Below are 21,806 nucleotides of genomic sequence, written 5' to 3'. Positions count from 1 at the left end.
AAAATGTAAACACCCAAACACAATGCCAGGGACTTCGAAAAGTACTAATAATGGATCAAGAAAACAAAAATATAAATGGTGCTACACTAAAGGGCTGCGATGGATGAGAGGTCTAAAAAAATGTGTATGAATTGTTGAGTGTAGGATTAATGATCTGTTCTGTAAATTTTCACCTAGTTAAAGGTTTTTTGGTTTTTTTTAATGAATGGAAGAAAACTTCTCAAACCTGACAAAAAAAACATAAGTTTACACATTCAAAAAGCTCAACAAATTCCAAGTAGAAAAATTCAGAGAAGACCATATATTTTAAATATACTCAAGAAAACCTGAGATAAGAAATAACTGTGGTTTTCTACCTGTGGAAGCTGCAGAGGAAGCTCCTTAAGAGTGTTCCTCTGTGTGCCCCCTCCAAACCCCTCCCTGCCATCCTGTGTAAGTCAGAGTCTCTTAAAGAGTCGGAACCCCTGCAGAAAATCTTTATCAAAGGTTTCAGCTTTTAAACAACAGGCAAGAGTGAGTTGGCAGCGACATTTTGAGCAATGGGGTAGGTTCACAGATTGTGTGGTAATGAGAAATATCAAGACCAAGCACTTCAAGGTGTAGTCACTTATTCTACTGTGGAAGAGGTGAATGCAGCCATGAGTGCAAAGGCACACAATGTCAATGGAAGAGTTGAGGAACCAAAGAGAGGGCTGTCTCACGAGAAGACTCTCAAAGACCAAGTGCCCATTTAACTGTGAAAAAGATCTTTGTCCATGGCATCATTGCAGGATACCCATCTTCCCGACATGATCACTGAAGACAGCCGTGTGTGTAAGCAAATGTGGTGAAGAAAGCTGATGGTGCCCGGCTATCAAAAAAAGATATAGCGTCTGGGGTCTTAAAGGCTTGAAGGCAAATAAGCGGTCATCTAGCTCAGAAGCAACAAAGCCCACAGAGAAGAAGCACACGGCCTAAGCGAACACAAAGTGTTGAATGGACCATGTAGCAGATACAAAGGAACAAAAACAATCATTGTGTGATCACCTTCCTCACATAATGGCTGAAGACGAAAGTGTGCATAAGCAAGTGTGGTGAAGAAGGCGGATGGTGCCCGGCTACTGAGAGATATAGCGTCTGGGGACTTAAAGGCTTGAAAGCAAACAAGTGGCCATCTAGCCCAGAAGCAACCGAGCCCACACGGAAGCAGCACACCAACATAGGTGACCATGAAGGACAGAGGAGACCAGGTCTCCAACATCAAAGATGGGGTGGTGGTGAGAATCACATCACCGTGAAAGAGGGGGAGTGCATGATGCGGACCCAATGCCCACCTGTAGAGAGCTGAACACCCCTTCCAGAGGGGTAGTGAGGAGGAGATGGGCCACACAGGGTTCAGTGTGACAACAATGAAACTCAAAACCTTCCTCTAGTTCCTGAACGCTTCCTCCCCTCCCAATCATCATGACCCCAATCCTACCTTGCCTTGCGGACCTGGTTGTACCAGAGGATGTACAGCGGTGCAGTGGGGATCTGGAGGCACAGGGAATCTAGGACAGACGAACCCTTCAACACCAGCGGTGGGAGTGGCGACACCAGGAAGGAAGGGCATGTAGAAAGGGAGAACCGATCTCGGAGATCTATGTGTAACCTCCTCTCTGGGAGATTGTCAAGGGGGAGGCGGGTGAGGGGGGGCGCCGGGGGGTGTAAGATAAGATATAATAATTATTTATAAACTATCAAGGGACCAGGGGTGGGATCGGGGAGGGAGGGAGATGGGGGGAAAAAAAGGGAAACCGAGCTGATTCCAGGAGCCCAAGTGGAAGGTGAATTATGAGAGTGACGAGTGCAACGAATGTATAAGGGTGCTTTGCTCATTTGATGTATGTACAGATTGTGATAAGAGCCTTATGAGCCCCAATAAAAAGATTTTTTAAAAATTTAAAAAAAAGAAAATGATTAGGGCAAAGAATGTACGGATGTGCTTTATACAATTGATGTATGTATATGTATATGTATGGATTGTGATAAGAGTTGTATGAGCCCCTAATAAAATGTAAAAAAAAATGTTGTGCTTTAATAAGTTCTGCTTTAGATTTAAAGACAGTAGTATTTTAAAAGTGAAATTATGGGGACATTTTTCATGCAATTTTGGCCACTATTTTTTTTAACATTTTATTAGGGACTCATACAACCCTTATCACAATCCATACATCAATTGTATAAAGCACATCCGTACATTCTTTGCCCTAATCATTTTCTAAGCATTTGCTCTCCACTTAAGTCCTTTGCATCAGGTCCTCTTTTTTTTCCCCTCCCTCCCCGCTACCACCTCCCTCATGAGCCCTTGATAATTTATAGATTGTTATTTTGTCATATCTTGCCCTATCCGGAGTCTCCCTCCCCCGCTCCCTCTTCTCTGCCGTCCATCTCCCAGGGAGGAGGTCACATGTGGATCCTTGTAATCGGTTCCCCCTTTCCAACCCACTCACCCTCCACTCTCCCAGCATCATCCCTCACACCCCTGGTCAGCTGCTATAATAAGACTGATTATATAGACTTTCAAGGCTGATTAATTGTAATTGGGATTTAATAGACTTTTACGTGAAAATTACTAAAAGCAAAAAAAACATCATACACTAAGGAAATTATCAATTCACAACAAATGTTAACAAATCCCTAGCAATTTTCATATAAGTACAGGTATAAACAGAGAAAACACTGACAATGAGAGGAAGAAGGGAAAGTTCTAAAACAATGGTTGAAGATTTCAACACAAGACTTCCAATAATGGGCAGAATATCTACAAGGAAGGTGAATAAGAAAACTGATTATTTGAATAATTCTACATAAGCCAAGTCTTAACAGATATTGGTAGAACAGCACAGCACAATCCTCCTCTCCAATGCTCAGGAGTTAAAAGTTATGGGAACAGTTTTTTGGGGGGATGCTCAATGCATTTTGACATTTCCCAGTCCATGATTTAGTATAAAAATGCACAGGTTTCATTGGTATTTTTCTACAATGGCAGTGTTCTTGCTCGTTCCTCTAAACAAAGGTTAATTTTGTGATTGTGTCAATGAGAAATATAACACATGATTTACAGTGCTGCTTTGGTTCCTTTTAACTTCTTTTTGTCTCCTAATCTTAATATTTTCCCCAAAACTTGCATTTTTCCTAAATGCAGACTGCACATCTTTGCTCTTTTGTATTTTAAATAGGTCTTCTATCACATTTACTTGAACAAGCAATATATTATAGTAACTACTCTTTTGAAGAGTATTGATTGTGGATTCAAGTACAATGAAATGCTTGGCAACATCAATTTGTCCTACGGTTATCATGATGTTCTGTTTTGGTCTAATTGTGAGGACTTTTGGGGAGTACCATCTTAATCAGCAAGTAACTAAAATCTTCTATGTTTTTAGTAAGGTTATGTCACCGGTATGTCACTAGTCCTTAATGAGCCTTCCTCAAATCCTGATGCCATATTCATCTTCATGCAGTCTAGTTTTATAATGACTCATTATCCTATTCCTCTGAACACCAATGAACAGAGTTCAATAATTTAATAAATTGATAAAATCTAGATCTCCCCAAGGAGAATTTTCCTAAACTCCCCAAAATCAACCTCCTACTCCCAAAACCTTTGGTTCTGGTCAACCCAGCTCCATTTTGGCAAATTGGAAAAAGACAGCAAGGCTAGCATTTCAGTCTCGTATTAAAAGGTTTTTTTCCGGCTTGAATTTGGCTTAATTTTAACTCTGTTTGGAAGTTTTGTGTGTCCTCATTTACAATTAATTCTTCTTATTCGCTACATATTCTTCTAGGTATATTTTCCTTCGGTTACTTCTTATTGACTTCTGGGTGGTTTTGTATGCATGTTAATTAATTTCAGGTTACTGTCATTTCTGGGGCTGAAAAACTTTAGTATTTTTCATAAGATTGACTTGATTCTTACAAGCTTTTCTCATTTCAGTTTGTCTGCATATGTACTAGTTTCACCATAAAATCTAATAAATATATGTAATGAAAATTTTGTTGGGAATGACTCCTTTTGCTTGCAATTTCTTCTGCTTAGAAATCACACACTAGGGGGACCTCCCTCCAGGAAGATGGCCGCCAGATAGGTAGCTCACGCCCAGAGCTGTGAGGAGATCGGTGAGTGGAGAGAGTTGGGGGCGGATTAGGGGTATCAAATCTGCCTGTTCGGTTGCCAAGACCACTCAGAACATCTCTCTGACCCAGACGTGGACCACTATCTGATCGCCAGGGCTCCGTGGACACTCACGGTCTCTGGTACGACGCTCAGGGAGCCCGCTCTGCTGTGACCAGCGCCACAGGGCAGCCAGGTGCACTGCGGAGGCTGCGCCCGCCTCGGCGCTCCGTGCAAACCCACTAGTCAGTAACCTCACCCCGCCTCAGGGTGTACGGGGTCTGTGTGTGTGCTCCAGCCAACATAACCCACACCCCCAACAGATTCCGGACCCACGAGGCACTCCTCGAGGTCCAGCGGACCAGACCCTCCCCCCTGCACCCGAGAGAGAACCGCCAATCAGAGATGCTGCATGCTGAGAGGCCTCAGTCCAGAGGTGCCCGCCCATCACAGGGGTCCTTGCAGATCCTAAAGTTAGCCCCCTTCCTGGGCATCCCCTACCCTGATCCCTCACCCCATACAAGCGCAAACCCTTGCGCGGGGACAAACGCACGCACGCACGCACGCGCGCGCTCAGAGATTCCATCCTGCCACACACAGCTTCAGGCCTGCCAGGCAGAGGACCCAAGTCTGGCAGAAGTCTTTGCAGCTGTGGCATAGTAACCCAAGCCATTCTGGCTTGCTCACTCCATTCGCCCTTCTCCCTGCTCACTCTGTCCCACCATTTGGGCTCCAAGCAGTGTATCTGCACACCAGTCAGGGGCTCCACTCCCACCTGCCTACCTGGGGGAAATGCCCCCAGCCAGAAACAGATCACCCAACCCCCAACCCATCACCTAAAGCACTGGGGAAAATACTTTGTATCAGACCTCAGTGTGCACAGCTGCAAACAACACCTAAGGGGACCTGAAGGTGATTGGAGTACAAACCACAGACCAAGTCCAGAGGGAATCCCCAGTAGGACAACAGCGAAACACAACAAGACAGTGGGCTAAAAGCAACCAGCTGCAACACCAGCACCAGCTTCCCAAAGAGAGCCCAGGGCTCTGATACACCCCGGAAAATGACACCAACTTTGAAGAAAAGGAGAAAATTATGACAGCAGTGAGGGAAAAACGGGCAACCACATATAAAGGCAAGCAGATAAGAATATGCTCAGACCTGTCAGCAGACACGATGAAGAAGTGGAGACAGTGGAGCAGCATATTCCAAAAATTACAGGAAAATAATGCAAACCCAAGAATATTCTATCCAGCCAAATTATCTATCAAAATTGATGGAGCAGTGAGAGTCTTCCTGGACAAGGAAAGCCTCAAAGAATATGCTGAAAGGAACCCAGCACTACAAAAGATCCTCGCTGACCCAGGATGGGTGGAAGAACAACACTCGCCAAGCACATACAAGAGACCGCCACACAGAACAACACCACTCAGAGACCCATCAAAGGGAAAACAGCCCCCAAGATAGAACTGGCTCAACGATGGAAAGAAGGCAAGAATGAACCACAAACACATGTATGCAAAACCCACAGAAAAGAAAGGGAGGTAGGAAAACACACACCACGAGAGAGATAAAATGACATCACAAGGTCCACAGATAGATGTAATAGCCCTGGATATTAATGGTTTGAACTCTGGCCGTAAGAGACAGAGGCTAATAGACTGGCTTGAAAAACACAAACCGTCGATCTGCTGCCTACAGGAGACACATCTCAACATTACAGATAAAAACAGACTGAGAATCAAGGAATAGAGACATTATCAGGCAAACTCTAAATCAAAAAGAGCAGGGGTTGCAATCAAAATCTCAAATAAAATTGACCTCAACGTGCAAACCATGAAAAGAGATAAGGATGGACACTATATAATGCTCAAGGGAGCATTGCATAAAGAACCAATAAGCATTCTAAACATTTACTCACTAAACAAGCAGCCAGCAGAATACTTCAAGCGAACACTGAAAAGGATGAAGAAAGAAATCACAGCCTCAACAATTATAGTTGGTGACTTCAATACACCACTCTCTGAGAAAGATCATCACTCGGAAAGAAACTCAACAAGGAGACGAAAGATCTAAACAGTACAATTAGACAACTTGACCTGATAGATATCTACAGAGCTCTCCACCCAAACAAAAAAGAATTCTCATTCTATTCAAGTCCACATGGTACATTTATGAAAATAAACCACCTGCTCGGGCGTAAGTCAAATCTACATAAATTCAAGCACATTGATATCATAGAGACCTCTCTCTCTGACCACTGTCCAATAAGATTGGAAAAAAAAAACAAAAGGAAGATAAAGAAATCAAGGGCAAACCATTGGAGAATGAATAACTATTGCAAAAGGAGAGCATACTGCCTCAGATCAGAGATGAAATTAGAAATTTCTAGAAACCAACAAGAATGAAAACACAACATACCAAAACTTATGGGACACAGCAAAGACAGTCATCAGAGGAAGTCTCATAGCATTACATGCACACATAGAGAAGGAGGAGAGGCTTATGATTGATACACGGGCACAAAATTTACAGCAACTAGAGCAGAGTCAGCAAGACAATCCAACTAACAGAAAAAGGAAAGAGATAAGAATCAGATCTGAGATTCAGGAAAGAGAAAATGAGAAAACTATGGGGGGAAAATCAATGCTGCTAAAAGCTGGTTCTTCAAACGGATAAACCGAATAGACAAACCTCTTGCAAATTTGACCAAAGAAAGGAAGGAACACATCTCAATAGCAAGGATGAGGGATGAAAGAGGGACTATTACAATGGACCATAGTGAAATCAAAAAGATAATTACCCAGAACTATGAAGGACTGTACTCCAGTGAATTAAAAACTTGGAAGACATGGATGAATTCTTGGAAAAACAATCCCTCCCTAGATAATCCCCAATGGCCATCAAGAACCTCAACAGACCCATATCAATAAAAGAAATCGACAAGGCTATCAAAGAATTAGGAACCAAGAAGGCACCAGGACCAGATGGATACACTGGTGAGCTCTATCAAGCATTCAGGTAAGAACTGACACCAAACCTACACAAACTCTTCTAGACCATAGAAAATGATGGCAAACTTCCAGATTCCTTCTATGGAGCAAGTATAACTCTAATACCTAAACCGGACAAGGATTCCACAAGAATTGAGAACTACAGACCAATTTCCCTAATGAGTATCAATGCAAAAATTCTTATCAAAATACTAGCCAAGAGAATACAAACATATATAAACCAAATAACTCACCATGACCAAGTGGGATTCATACCAGGGATGCAGGGATGGCTCTACATACAAAAGACCATTAGTATTATTCGTCACATTGAAACAAAGAAACATAAGAACCACATAATATCAATAGATGCAGAAAAAGCATTCAACAACATTCAACACTAACTCATGTTTAAGACATTCAAGAAGATAGGAATGGAAGGAAAATTCCTCAATATAATATAAATTATAGATGAAAAATCAACAGCCACTGTGGTAGTCAATAGAGAAAAGACAACATCAATTCTTCTGAAAAAGGGGACTAGACAAGGATGTCCCCTGTCCCCACTCCTATTTAACATCATGCTGGAGGTCCTAGCCAACAATATAAGGCAAAGAAATGATATCAAAGGTATTCATCTGGGGAAGGAAGAAGTGAAACTATCATTACTCACAGATGATATGATTTTATATATGAAAAATCTTAAAAGTTCCACAAGAAGAGTACTGGAAGCAATAGAGGACTGTGGCAGAGTAGCAGGGTACAAGATCAACAGAAGTCTATTGCACTACTATACACATTGAACAAGGACACAGAAGAAGAGATCAAAAAGGGGGTACCCATCACAATAACCAAGCACAAATTGAAATATCTAGGGATATACCTGACTCAAAAAACAAAAGATCTGTATGAGGAAAACCAGAAATTACTATTGAAAGAAATTAAGGATGACCTCAACAAATGGAAGGAGATCCCATGCTCGTGGATCGGCAGACTCAGTATTGTAAAGATATCAATTCAACCCAAGGCACTATATAAGTTCAAGGCTATCCCTATACAAATTCCAGCAACTTTCTTCAAAGAGTTAGAAAAACAGATTACCAACTCCATATGGAGGGGGAAGAAACCGAGAATTAGCAGAGAACTCCTCAAGAAGAAGGACCAAGCCGGAGGGCTGGCTTAACCCAACTTTAGCACCTACTATACAGCCACAGTGGTCAAAACAGTGTGGTGCTGGTATAACGATAGATATTCAGACCAATGGAAAAGGATTGAAAACCCAGAAATAAAATCATCAGCATACAGACAACTGATCTTTGATAAGGGGCCCAAAAGTATCAAATGGGAAGCAGATGCCCTCTTCAATTCATGGTGCTAAAAACATGGATACGTAGCTGCAGATGAATGAAACAAGACCTTTACCTCACACCATGCACAAGAATAAACTCAAAGTTGATCACAGGCCTCGAGGTAAAGCCCCAAACTATTAGGGCTATCAATGAGGGAATTGGGACAAACCTGAGAACCTTGGCTATCATATATCGGGAAGGTCACCAACAAGGAGGAGGCACAAATTGACAAATGGGACATACTAAAAATAAAACACTTACGTACATCGAAAGAATTCACCAAGAGAGTAATAAGAGAGACTACAGAATGGGAAAACATCTTTAGCAATGACACATCAGACAAAGGCCTTATTATTAAAATCTACAATACACTGCTAAACTAAAACAAGAAAAAAATTGTCTACTCAGGAGGCGGGCAAAGGACCCCTGAGCAGGACTTTCTCAAGGCAGAAATCCAAATGACCAATAAATATATGAAAAAATATTCCAGATCTCAAGCCATAAGAGAAATGCAAATTAAAACAACTATGAGATACCACCTAACACCCTCAAAGACAGTCCAATTCAAGAAATTAGAAAGTAACAAGTATTGGAGGGGATGCAGAGAGATAGGTACTCTTGTCCACTGCTGGTGGACCTGTAGGTATGTACAACCATTATGGAAATCGATTTGGCGATATCTAAAACAGTTGGAAATTGAGCTACCTTATGATCCAGCAATCCCCCTACTGGGTATATACCCAGGAGACAAAAAACAAACCAGGGCCAGACATCTGTGCCCCAATGTTCATCGCGGCACAGTTCACAATTGCAAGGAGTTGGAAACAGTCCAAATTCCCATCAACAGACGAATGGATTAAAAACTCTGGTACATACATACAATGGAGTATTTATGCATCGCTAAAAAGCAGTGATGAACGCATGAAGCACCTCGCCGCATGGGAGAAACTGGAGGAAATTATGCTAAGTGAAATAAGCCAAGCACAAAAGGACAAATACTACATGAGTCTGCTGAGGTAAGCTCAAAAAAAATTGAAGAGGAGCATAGGGAAGAAGATGCTGTATACATATGACCCTGGGATGAGGCCCAGGTAATATGGCAGGGGCCAGAATAAACCCAGGGATACATATGGTAACCCATTAAAAGGGAGGATGGAAAAAGGTATGGGGAACCGGGGGAACAGGGCACTAACCCACACATGGGGAGGGTGTTGATTGTGTTTCCACAGGGCGAAATAAGACTTCAACCCGGAGCTCCAAGACAAGAACACAACACATTGCCATGAAGCAGGAAACCAACAGAGAGGCCTGAGGGGCTGGCCACATTACCAACTAAGTGGACAGCACCACCCTCCCCACAAGAAGAATTCACGTCATAGGACAGCACTGACACAACAGCTCAAGAAAAGGGGAAGAGGGACTGGTCTGGTCAGAGCACACAGGAGCCAACAAGGGGGTACAGGGGGAAAAAAAGAAAAGACTGATGCACATCCTGGCTCACCAAGCCCTGAGGACAATGTTCCTGCTCAGAACAGCAATGCACAGAGATGACCACAGGGCCAGCCCCACCATGGGACACAGTGTTCCTCATTGACCCATAGCACCACTGGGGACAGCACTAGAGACACACAGTGGGAATTGTGCCCGCCATGAGCTCACCACGCTGAAGCCAGCCCCTGGGGGCATGCAGCAGAGTGGCGGGGGAGGCAGAGCAATGAAGTCCCCAGGGATAGAGGAGGTGCCATGGCATGGCACCCATAAGACTTGACTGCAAAGCACCTGTGAAGGAAAACAAACAGACTCTGAACAATTCATATGTGTGTGTGTTTGTGTGTGTGTGTTGTTGCAGATATTGTTTTACTTTCTGTTGGTGCTTCGTGTACTAAATCTTGTGATGGTACATAGCGTGTCTACCTGGAAGGGATAGGTGGAGTAATCAGGCCAGAAGAGAGAACAGCGGGCTGACAGTGCCCGGGGGATATGGAGGTGGGGTGGCGGGGGGGGGGGGGGAAAAGGATGTTAATAAGCTTAGGGACAAGGGAATAACAAGTGATCCAAAATCAATTTCAAGGAGGGTGTGGAAGGCCTGGCAGAGCTGGATCAAGGGCAATGTAACTGAGAGGAATTCCTAAAACCCTAATGAAGGCAGAACATGATAGTAGGGCAAGAGGAAGTTACAAAGAAACAGAGGAAAGAACTGGAAGGCAAAGGGTAGTCATGGAGATTTAAATACAGACATAAAAAGATGTAAATATATTTATATACAACAAAGGGGGGGGAATAGATCTATGTACATATATGTATAGGTTTAGTATTAAGGAAACAGATGGACAGTGGGCCCCTGCTCAAGTACTCCCTCATCACAAGAACACTTTGTTCTAACAATTCGGCAGTCTGAGATACTCACCTGCCTGGCACGATCGCTGATGACAATGGGTGCACAGGCAAATGTGGTGAAGAAAGTTGATGGTGCCCGGCTACCAAAAGATATAGCACCTGAAGTCTCTGAAGACAATGGATGCACAAGCAAATGTGGTGAAAAAAGCTAATAGTGGCCAGCAAACAAAAGACATAGCACCTGAAGTCTTAAAGACCTGAAGATAAACAAGCGACCATCTAGCTGAGAGACAACAAAACCCACTTAGAAGAAGCACACCGGCCTGTCCCAGCTAGATCACTGAGGACAAAGTGGGTGCAAAAGCGAAAGTTGCGAACAAAGCTGATGGTGCCCAGCTATCAAATGATACAGCATCAGGGGTCTTAACGGCTTGAAGACAACAGGTGGCCATCTAAGAAACAACAAAGCCCACATGGAAGAAGCACAAAAGGCTACCTCAACACAAACACAAACGCTGAACACAAAGTGGGTGCAAGGGCAAGTGTGGTGAAGAAAGCTGATGGTGTCCAGTTGTCAAAATATATAATCTGGGGTCCCATAGGCTGGAAGATAAACAAGAGTTTGTCTAACTGAAAAACAACAAAGCCCACATGGAAAATGCACAGCAGCCTGTGAGATGACAAGGCATCGAAGGGATCAGGTATCAGGCATAGAAGACACACAAAAATAATCATAGCATTGTGAATGAGGGTGAGTGCAAAGTGGGAACCCAGGGCCCATCTGGAGGAAATTAGACATCTGCTTGCAGAAGGGTTGTGGGCAGGTGATGAACCAGTCAGAGTGTAGTGTAGCAACAATGAAACACACAATTTTGCTCTGGTTCTTGAATGCTTCCTCCCCCCAGACCACTATCATGATCAAAATTCTACCTTACATAATCAGCTGGACTGGGAGACGTACACTGGCATTGATAGGAACTGGAAATATGGGAAAACCAAGACAGATGAGCCCCTCAGCAGCAGTGGTGAGAGTGGAGATATCGGGAAGGTGGAGAGAGGGTGAGGAAGAAATGGGAAACAGATTACAAGGTCTACATGTAACCTCCTCCCTGGAGGATGGACAGCAGAGAATTGGGTGAGGAAGCCGTTGGATGGTGTCAGATATGACATGGTGCACCCATTGTCTTCAGAGACTTCAGGTGCTATATCTTTTGGTAGCCGGGCACCATAAATTATCAAGGGTTTGGGGTGAGGGGGAGGTAGGGAGGGAGGAGAAAATGAGGAGCTGATGCCAGGGGCTCAGATGGAGATTGGATGGTTTGAGAATGATGATGGCAATAAATATAAAAATATGCTGGACACAAATGATGTATGTACGGATTGTAAAAAGAGTTCTATGATCCCCTAATAAAATGATTGTTTTTAAAAAAGAAACCCCACAGTAGTCTTCTTGCCTTTCCTTTTCAGTTTTTTGTTTTTCCCAAACCACTTTCAGTATTATTTCCTTGTCTTTGGTTTGGGAAAGTTTGTTTATAACATGGCTTTGGTGATTTTTTGTTTTGGGTTCATTTAGATTCTTGAATATCTTCTCATCTTCATAATATTAAGAGTGTTCTCCAAGGAACTCCTAGATAGTTTTATTATTATTTTCTGAATTTGGAATCCCATTCATACATAAGTTAATGATATTTCTCAAAATTCTACAGTATTTTTGTTCATTTTTGGATTTGTTTTTTGGCTCCAACATTTGATATTATAGCCAACTAGTATTGAGAAATTTATCAATATTATAACTCTCTAATCTCAAAAGTTTGTCCTTCCACTGATAAGTTGGATTATGAAGTTCAGTATAGGCAGCTAAAACTAGGTCCCGCATTGATTGTGGAACAAAATATCAATTGCTCATAAGTAAGTTTATAAAGAAGATGAAGAAAAAATTTTTAAATCCTAGAGAGCCAAAATACACTGGACATCTGAGAACATCTCAAGAACTGATTGGCTGCACTGAGCACTAAAGACAGAGACCTGATGACATCAATAACATTCTACATGAAAAAAAAATGTCATTAAAACATAAGAAAGAAAGAAAAGATTAAAGTGCCATCAGAAAACACTCAAACTTGCTCTTGATTACAGAGCAACAAAGGATACTGGAAGAAATGATGAGGAATTGAAGAAAATTTCAAAGGGTTGCTCAAGAAGACAAACTCAAATATTAAGGGGAAATATACACACATCTAGTTAGAAACAGAAAGGGAAGCATACACTCCACATATATTAAACTAAAGAACTCAAGGAAAAAATCAAGTGTTAAGTTGCAATATGGAAAGATTCTGTGGGCAAAATATTGAATTATACAGGAAGCATTAAAGGATGACTAAATACACAGAATTACTGCACCAAAACCAACACATTTCACCACTTCAGCAAATAGCCTCTCTACACGAGCTAAATGATAGTAAAGGAAGAATTCCAAACGTGACTGAAAGCATGAGCCAAAACAGGCTCCTGGAGTTGATGGAATACCAAGTGAAATGTTTCAACAGGAAGATAAAGCACTGGAAGCAATTACGTTTCTCATTTATACCAGCACAGGTGGAAAACAGCTACTTGGCCAACTGACTGGAAGAGATCAATATGTGCACCTATTCCAAAGAAAGGTGAGCCACTCGAATGCCCCAACTATAAACCAGTATCACTGATAAAACATGCAAGTAAGATTCTGTGGAAGATCAGCAACAGTTGTGAACATATATTGACTGGGAGCTGCGAGAGGTGCAGGATATCCTCAAAAGAGAACTGAGAACATGGGATATCACTGCTAATGTCAGATGGATTTTGGTCCAAAGCAGAAAATACCAAAAAGATGTGTAAGATATAACAAAATAACAATACTTTATAAATGATTCAAGGGTTAATGGGGGGAGGGAGGTGTGGGCAGGGAGGAGAAAAAATGAGGAGCTGATACCAAGGGCTCAAGTAGAAAGCATAAGTTTTGAGAATGATGAGAGAAACAAATGTACAAAAGTGCATGACACAATGAATGTATTGTGGATTGTGATTTGAGTTGTACAAGCCCTCAATAAAATGATTTATTTTTTAAAAATATGTTTACTTGTATTTCATTGATTATGACAAGGATTTCAACTGTGTACATCATAACCAACTATGGATAGCCTGGAGAAGAATGACAATTCCCGTATACTTCATTGTGCTTATGTGGAACTTCTACAGGGATCAAAAGACAGATGTGTGAACACACAAAAAAAGCATACTGTATGGTCTAAAATCAAGAAAGGTGAGCATTAGGTTTGGCCCTATTCACCATACTTATTCTACTTGTAATAAGTCAACCTGGATTATATAAAGAATGCACCATCAGGATTGGAGGAAGGCTTATTAGCGCCTGGTGATGTGCAGAAGGCACAACCTTGCTTGGTGAAAGTGAGGACTTGAAACACTTGCAGCCTTCAGTATGGATTTCAAATAAAATAAAGAAGACCAAAATCATCACATACGGACTAATAAGTAACAATGCAATAAATGGAGAAAAGATTTATAAGTTGTCATGGAATTAACCTTGCTTGGATCCACAATTAAGGCTCACGGATGCAGCAGTCATGAGTTCAAAAGATGCAGTGTTCTGTGTATATGTGCTGCACAAACCTCTGGGGAGAATTGAAAAGCAGTAATATTACTTTAATAACTAAGGTGCACCACGGTATTTTCCATTGCCTCATAACATGTGAAACTAAGAAGACTTTATGAGTTTTAACTGTGTTGGTAGCAAAGAATATCCCGGGTATCATGGGATGTCCAAAGGACAAACAAGTCTGTCCTGGAAGAAGTATAGCCAGAGTCCTCTTTAGAAGTGCAAAGATCAGGAGACTTTGCCTTACATACTTTGGACACACTTTGTTAGGAGAGATCACTGAAGAAGGACATCATGCTGGGTAAAGTCAAGAGCAATGAAAAAGAGGCAGCCCTCAACAAGATGGATTGACACAGTGGCGGCAACAATGGACTCGACCACAGGAACAGTTTGCAGTACGATGTAGGACCAGGCAATGTTTTATTCTGCTTAGTATTGATCACCATGGTTCAAAACAAACTTGATGGTACTAACTGATAAATTAGGATTAACTGATCAATTCTGCTACTGAAATCTTAATGCTAATCCTAGCAATTCCTTCTTGCTGTTTTTCTATGGATTTTAGTTTTAAGTTTATTGTTTTTGTTCTAACAGAACTTTCCTGCATTCTTCTGTTTCTGCACCTTCTTGATGTTGTCTATAGTACCGCTTTTTCTCTGAAGCTAATGAATGGCATTACACAGCGTTCCTTTAATCAAATAAATTCAATGTCATTTCTTTCTCAATAATACATTCTAGCTTAGTCCCTAATAAAATGTAAAAAAAGAAAAGAGGAGAAAAAAATGATTAGGGCAAAGACTGTACAGATGTGCTTTATACAATTGATGTACGTATATGTATGAACTGTGATAAGAATTGTATGAGCCCCAATAAGTTGTTTATATATATATATATATATATATATATATATATATATATATATATATATTCTAGCTTTCCGAATTCTACCTTGCAGGGCTGGATAGGGCAGAGGTTGTACACTGGTGCATATAGGAGCTGGAGGCACAGGGAATCCAGGGTGGATGATACCTTCAGAACCAGTGGGTGAGGGGCGATACTGGGAGAGTAGAGGGTGAGTAATTTGGAAAGGAGGAACTGATTACAAGGATCTACATGTGACCTCCTCCCTGGGAGACGGATGGCAGAAAAGGGGGGGAAAGGGAGACTCCAGATAGGGCAAGATATGACAAAATAACAATCTATAAATTATTAAGGGCTCATGAGGGAGGGGGAGCAGGGAGGGAGTGGGGAAAAAATAGGACCTGATGCAAAGGGCTTAAGTGGAGAGCAAATGCTTAGAAAAAGATTAGGGAAAAGAATGTACAGATGTGCTTTATACAATTGATGTATGTATATGTATTGATTGTGATAAGAGTTGTATGAGCCCCTAATAAAATATTTATTAAAAAAAAGAAAGTGGAAAGAAATATAATGAAAAGTTTTCTCTCCATATATATGTATATTCTAGCTTTATAACTCTGTCACTTGTTTAAGTGCCTTTTGAATTGGTCTCAGCATGAATTGAAATTGTCGGTTGTCTCCAAAAAATTCAAGTATCATATCTGTATTTAACTGATCATTGTAATGTTGGTAATGTTCATAAGCACTCACCAATTATCAAATTTAAGCTGTCATGAGAAGAGGAGTGCATGCACAGTTCTGTTTGATGTTCATGTAACATAACTGCGGGTAAATCTGTCTAAGGCTGAGTACTTGTATAGTGATTATCAACTTGCACAGGAGTGGTATGGATGTAGTTGCTTCCTAGTCAATAACACAGGTGCTTGTGCTGACAGGTAGCTGTCCTAAATGGATTCTGCTTGTTAAAGCAATGTCAACCAGCTCACAACTCACAATGGCCATCTGTCTCCTCTAACAACTTTTTTCTATTATTTTCTATTCAGCTTTTTCTATTAGTATTGAAGTCTTTTCTGTGCCCTTTCTATCACACACAGAAATTTAAGATGACCCTCCATCTGTTTCATTTGACTGCCTGTATTTTTTTAAAGGATCTGGAATAACATATCTATACAAGGCACTATTTTACTGGAAATCCGCGAAATGTGGTCAGTTTTATTCCTCAAAAAAGTATACCATAAAGTTATAATATAAACCTTAGTGGTACCATGGCCCTGACAATTTTCTTCTAGAAAGAATACAACCTATCAGGAAGTATGACTCTACCCTAGGTGGTCAGTATGAATTGGAATGAATTAGACAGCAGTGGGTTTCACTTTATCAAGATTTAGAACATCGAGCTTTGTTTATAAATGATCAGATCATTTGCCAGGTCTTTCACCAGATTTTTCAGATTGCATTATACTAAGAAACCAAGCCCATTACCATCATGTCAATTCTAATTCAAGGTAAGCACTTTCAAAAAAATGTAGTATGAGCAGTAACTTCATACAGATTAAAATGAAAATATATGTCTAAAAGAAAATGGGTTATCCAGTGCTCCAAGACAAGAACGCAACACGTGAAGCAGGGAACCAATAAAGAGGCCTGAGGGGCTGGCCCCACTACCAACTAAGTGGACAGCACCATCCTCCCCACACAAAGAATACATTTCAGAGGGCAGCACTGAAGCTACAGCTCAGAGGGACATGTCTGAGCAGAGCACACAGTAGCCAACAAGGTGGGAGGAAAAAAAGAATGAATCCTGGCCCACCAGACCCTGGGGACAGTATTTCTGCTCAGAGCAGCCAATGCACAGAGAGGACCATAGGGCCGGCCCCACCACAAGACACAACGCTCCCACTGACCCATAGCACCATGGGGGACAACACTGAAGACACATTGCAGGAATTATGCCTTCCCTGAACCCACCACACCCAGAGGAGACACTGGGGTGTGCAATGCGGCAGCAAGAGGACAGAGCAATGAAGTCCCCAGAGAACACCAAAAACAGAGTGTGGGGCTAGGGCATGTGCACCATCAGACTCGACTGGAAATCATACATAAAGGACAACAAATAGACCTTAAACTATTTTTAGGCTATATTTTTTCATTGCCTTTTTGTTTTTGTTGGGAGCTATTGTTTTATTTTCTATTGCTGCTTTGTTCTGCTTGGTCTTGTGTTTGTGCATATTGTTGTCGCTGTGTGTCTCTGTGGATGGGATAGGTGGGATAAACAAGCTGAAAGAGAGGACAATGAAACAACAGTTTAGGGGGGTCTAGGGGAAGAGGAGGCAGGGGAAAGGAAGTGGGTGTTAACAGACCCAGGGACAAGGGAATAATAAGTGACCAAAAATAGATGGTGAGGAGGGTGTAGGAAGTCTGGTGGGGCTTGATCAAGGATAATGTAACCGAGAAGAATTCCTGACACCCAAATGAAGGCTGAACATGACAGTGGACAAAGGAAAGTAAAAGGAAATAGAGGAAAGAACTAGGAAGCAATGAGCATTTATAGAGATCTAAATAAAGGCATTAAATATGTAAATATATTAATATGTGATGATGGAGAGAGAGATCTATATTTATAGGTTTAGTATTAAGGATGCAGAGAGACATTGGGTCCCTATGCAAGTACTCCCGCAACACAAGAACACTTTGTTCGTATAATCCAGCACTCTGAGATGCTCACCTTCCCAACTCAATCACTGAAGACAAAGTGGGTGCAGAAGCAAATGTGGTGAACAAAGCTGATGGTGCCGGCTATCAAAAGATATAGCATTTGGGGTCTTAAAGTCTTGAAGATAGACAAGGGGTCATCTAGCCGTAAAACAACAAAGCTCACATGGAAGAAGCACACCAGCCTGTGTGATCATGAGGTGTTGATGAAATCAGGTATCAGGCATCAAAGACCCAGAGCAAAAAATCATAATGTGAATGAGTGGGGGAGTTCAGAGTGGAAGTCCAAAGCCAGTATGTAGGCAATTGGACAAAAGGGTACAAAAGGGTCGTGAGGAGAACATGTGCCAGTCAGGGTGCAGTATAGCACCGATTAAACATATACCTTTTCTCTGGTTCTTTAATATATTCTCCCTCCCTCACCCCCTCCACTACCATGACTCAAATTCTATCTTAAAAATCTGGCTACACCAGAGAATGTACATGGGTACAGATAAGAGCAGGAAACACAGGGAATACAGGGCAGCTAACTCCTCAGGATCAATATTGAGAGTAGTCATACCAGAAGGGGAAAGGAAAGGTGGGGGGAGAAAAGGGAAACCAGTTAACGACCTACCTATAAACCCCTCCTAAGGGGATGGACAAGAGAAAGGTTGTGTGGGAGGGAGAGACATCAAACAGTACAAGATATGAAAAACCAGCAATTTGTAAATTATCAAGGGTTCATGAGGGACAGAATGAGGGGGAGGGAGGGTAAAAGTATGAGGAGCTGATACCAAGATTTCAAGTGGAGAAAAAATGCTTTCAAAATGATTATGGCAACATATGTACAAGTGTACTTGAGACAATAGATGTATGTGTGGATTCTGATAAGATTTGTAAGGGCCCCCAATCAAATCATTTCAAAAATAAAATGGGCTATATTATCAAATGGTATATCTAGAATGGAAAAGGAAAAAAATTGCAGGGAACTGCCTGTAGAGCACTTAACTGAAAATAGAAAAGAGAGCGAAGATTCTGAATTCCTTTATACAAAGAAATTAACACAGGATAAGAAAGAGTTATTCTGGATATCTGAGAATTGATTGATCATAAAACAGATCAAATTAAAAATATTACTCTTGAATATTACATCTTAGATTTTACTTTATTAACATAGGAAATATTTGCTTGATGACATGACAATAGTTTCTTATGGCAACATGCTATGACAAAGACTAATACATGTTATACATATATTATCAAACTATCAAAACTATAATAAAGTAGCTATAAATATTTCATGACAATTCATATCTAAAATACTTTAAAAATTACTAGCATGGGAGAGGGGGAGGCAGGGAAAGGAGGTGGTGTTGACCAACCCAGGGGAGCAACAAATAATCCAAAACTAGTGGCAAGGAGGGTGTGAGAGGCCTAGTAGGGATTCAGCAAGGGCAATGTAACCAAGATAAATTACTGAAGCCCAAATGAAGCCTGAGCAGCATAGAGGGACAAAAGCAATGGAAAAGGAAATGGAGGAAAGAACGAGGATACAAAGAGTATTTATAGACGTCTAAATATAGGCATGTACATATGTAAATACATTTATATAGGATGGTGGGGGAATTTATCTATATGCATATATTTACAGTTTTAGTATTAAGGCAGCAGATGGACATTGGACCTTGATTCAAGTTCTTACTCAATCCAAGAACACTGTGTTCTATTAAATTGGCATTCCATGATGCATACCTTCCTGACACAATCGCCGAAGACAAATGTGTACATAAACAAATGTGAAGAAAGCTGATGGTGCCTGGCTATCAAAAGATAGCGTCTGGGGTCTTAAAGGCTTGCAGGTAAACAAGCAGTGATCTAGCTCAGAAACATCAAAGCCCACAAGAAGGAAGCACACCAGCTTGTGTGACCATGAGATATCAAAGGGAACAGGTGTTAGGCAGCCAAGAACAAATAATTATATCATTGTAAATGACAGTGGGTGCAGAGTGGAGACCCAAAGCCTATCTGTAGGCAACTGGATACCCCCTTACTTAAAGGTCACAGGGAGGAGATAAGCCAGCTAGAGTGCAGGGTAGCAACGATGAAACATACAACTTTTCCCTAGTTCTTAAATGCTTCCTCCCTCCACTATCATGATGCCAATTCTACCTTACAAATCTGGCTAGACCAAAGGATGTACAGATAGGAAATGGAAACACAGGGAATACAGGATAATCCCTCAAGACCAGTGGTAAGAGTGGCGATACCTGGAAGGTGAAGGGAAGGTGAGGTGGAGAGGGGGAACCAATTACAAGGATCTACATATAACCTCCTCCTTGGAGGACGGACAAAAGAAAAGTGGGTAAAGGGACATGTAGGACCGTGTACGATATGACAAAATAATAATTTATAAATTATCAAGGGTTCATGAGGGAGGGGGATACAGGGAAGAAGGGGGAAAATGAAGAGCTTATACCAAGGGCTCAAGTAGAAAGCACATGTTTTGCGGATGAGGGCAACAAATGTACAAATGTGCTTGACACATGGATGGATGGATGAATTGTGTTAAGAAGTGTGCGAGCCCCCAATAAAATGATTTTTTAAAATTAGTATCAAGGACCTGAGTAGCCTTGAAATTCATTTAGGACTTCATATAACTTTCAGTTTTAACAGTCGTTCTAGACTCCTATTAAAAATTTAAACTAGGCCTGCTAAACCGGCATAACTTTGAAAAATGACTGTACAAACATGTAAAGAATTCATCAGTTATTACAAAGTCACAAAAATCTTTACAATTGCATGCAAATTGTTAACATGTACCTGGTAGAGTTCTTCTAAGCTGTATTTAATAGAAGTATTGTTCTGAATAGCGCAGATAGCTTCTTTTAATTTCTGCCATGTTTCTTCACTGTAATTTTTCAATCTTAAGGGTTTGTCTAAGAAATAAATAAGAGATTAAGCTATAAAGTATTTCAGAAGAGCACTTTAAGGCATAACCTCAGCATATCTACTACTGATTGTCTACCTCAATTCAATGTGTTCCTCACAATTTTATACCATATTTCTAATGATTAAGATGCTAACACAAATATGTTAATGAAAATTGTCAATATTATTTAAGAACTCTAAAGTATTTACTTTGAGAGGGGAAACAAAGATATGATGTGTAAAATCACAGTATATCCTGTGGCAATGTCAAGTCTAGAATCCAAGAATCAAAGGCCAAAACCAATGTCATTTCTAACATGCATGAAAGTTAAAAATATAAAGCTAAAGATGAAGTTAAAATTTAAAATGGAGTATGAAGAACCAAAACTTAAACATTTAATTCTTAATTAGATTACCTTTAAAGTTTTTGATTACCAACTTTTTGGCAGTACCACTGGAAGGCTTACTTTCTGCAAAACTGGACAAGGTCATGAGAACTTTTCTTAAGTAATCTACATGGTGTTCTGTAGGACTAGAAAAAATTATCAAGCCTTCATCTTTAAACTGTTCCTGGTCCTCAGAGTCCGCAGAAAAGGAAGATGAGTCTTCTTCAGCCATTTCTATTAAATCCTATAATATTAAAGATAATCCAGTTTTAATCCAATTTACTAGATTAAAGGAGGTTAAATAGAGATATCTAATAAGTTTAGTTAAAGCTAGATATGAAGTAGATAATTAACTAGAAGAAAATAAGCAATGTTTTTACATTTTAATAATATGTAGAAGTAGATGAATAAGAATTAACAGTACTGAATCTACCCTAGAGGGATGAGTAGAACAGCAGTAGGCATGAGAAT

General features: G+C 40.8%; 1 protein-coding gene across 1 annotated transcript in view; it reads right to left on the bottom strand.

The window, feature by feature from the left end:
• LOC142435539 (cullin-4B-like) overlaps positions 1-21,567 on the bottom strand; it is a 194,953-nt gene extending 173,386 nt beyond the window's left edge. Inside the window, exons 1-2 of the mRNA XM_075539764.1 lie at positions 21,366-21,567; positions 20,842-20,957 (exon numbers count right to left, since the gene is read on the bottom strand). Coding sequence (XP_075395879.1) covers positions 20,842-20,957; positions 21,366-21,567 — 318 coding nt within the window. The remainder of the gene's footprint in view (positions 1-20,841; positions 20,958-21,365) is intronic.
• Positions 21,568-21,806: the final 239 nt, after the last annotated feature.

This window comes from Tenrec ecaudatus, chromosome Y (assembly GCF_050624435.1).
Source record: "Tenrec ecaudatus isolate mTenEca1 chromosome Y, mTenEca1.hap1, whole genome shotgun sequence".
In the NCBI taxonomy this organism is placed as follows: Eukaryota; Metazoa; Chordata; class Mammalia; order Afrosoricida; family Tenrecidae; genus Tenrec; species Tenrec ecaudatus.
Note: the sequence above shows the minus strand (reverse complement) of the source record. Positions and strands in the feature narration are given on the sequence as shown.